The following is a 458-nucleotide window of genomic DNA, read 5'->3' on the forward strand; positions in this document are numbered from 1 at the left end:
TGCGGCTGCGGGACGCCGCTCCGGGCAGCGCCGTGGTGACGGAGCTGTGCGACGCCGTTCAGAACAGTCACTGCTGGGTCATGCTGGTCACCCCCAGCTTCCTGAGTGACCCGTGGTGCAAGTACCAGATGCACCAGGTGCTGGCCGAAGCCCCCCTGGCCAACGGCCGCACCATCCCAGTGATGAAGGATGTGGAGCGGAAGGACTATCCCAAGGAGCTGAGGAACCTCTACTACATCTCCATGGCGCGGAAGGAGAGCAGCTTCAGGCAGATCAGAGACACCGTCGTGCGCTGTGAGTACGCCTCGCTCTGTGGGGTGGAGACTGCAGGAAGAGCCCGGATTCCCGAAACCCATTGATTGACCCCAAATTCCGCTGCCTCCGCAGACCTCCAGGAGCTGTGCTGGAGCTCGGCGAGCAGCACCGAGTAGTGCTGGCAGCGGGCGGCGGGGGGCCTG

General features: G+C 64.4%; 1 protein-coding gene across 1 annotated transcript in view; it reads left to right on the forward strand.

Moving 5' to 3' along the window:
* Nucleotides 1–431, forward strand: part of TIRAP (toll-interleukin 1 receptor (TIR) domain containing adaptor protein) — a gene marked incomplete at its 5' end in the record, with an annotated part of 814 nt that extends 383 nt beyond the window's left edge. The window contains 2 exons of the mRNA XM_010141233.1: nucleotides 5–294; nucleotides 388–431. Of these exons, the coding sequence (XP_010139535.1) occupies nucleotides 5–294; nucleotides 388–431 (334 nt within the window). The remainder of the gene's footprint in view (nucleotides 1–4; nucleotides 295–387) is intronic.
* Between the last annotated feature and the right edge of the window lie 27 nt (nucleotides 432–458).

Source organism: Buceros rhinoceros, unplaced genomic scaffold (assembly GCF_000710305.1).
Source record: "Buceros rhinoceros silvestris isolate BGI_N320 unplaced genomic scaffold, ASM71030v1 scaffold29258, whole genome shotgun sequence".
In the NCBI taxonomy this organism is placed as follows: domain Eukaryota; kingdom Metazoa; phylum Chordata; class Aves; order Bucerotiformes; family Bucerotidae; genus Buceros; species Buceros rhinoceros.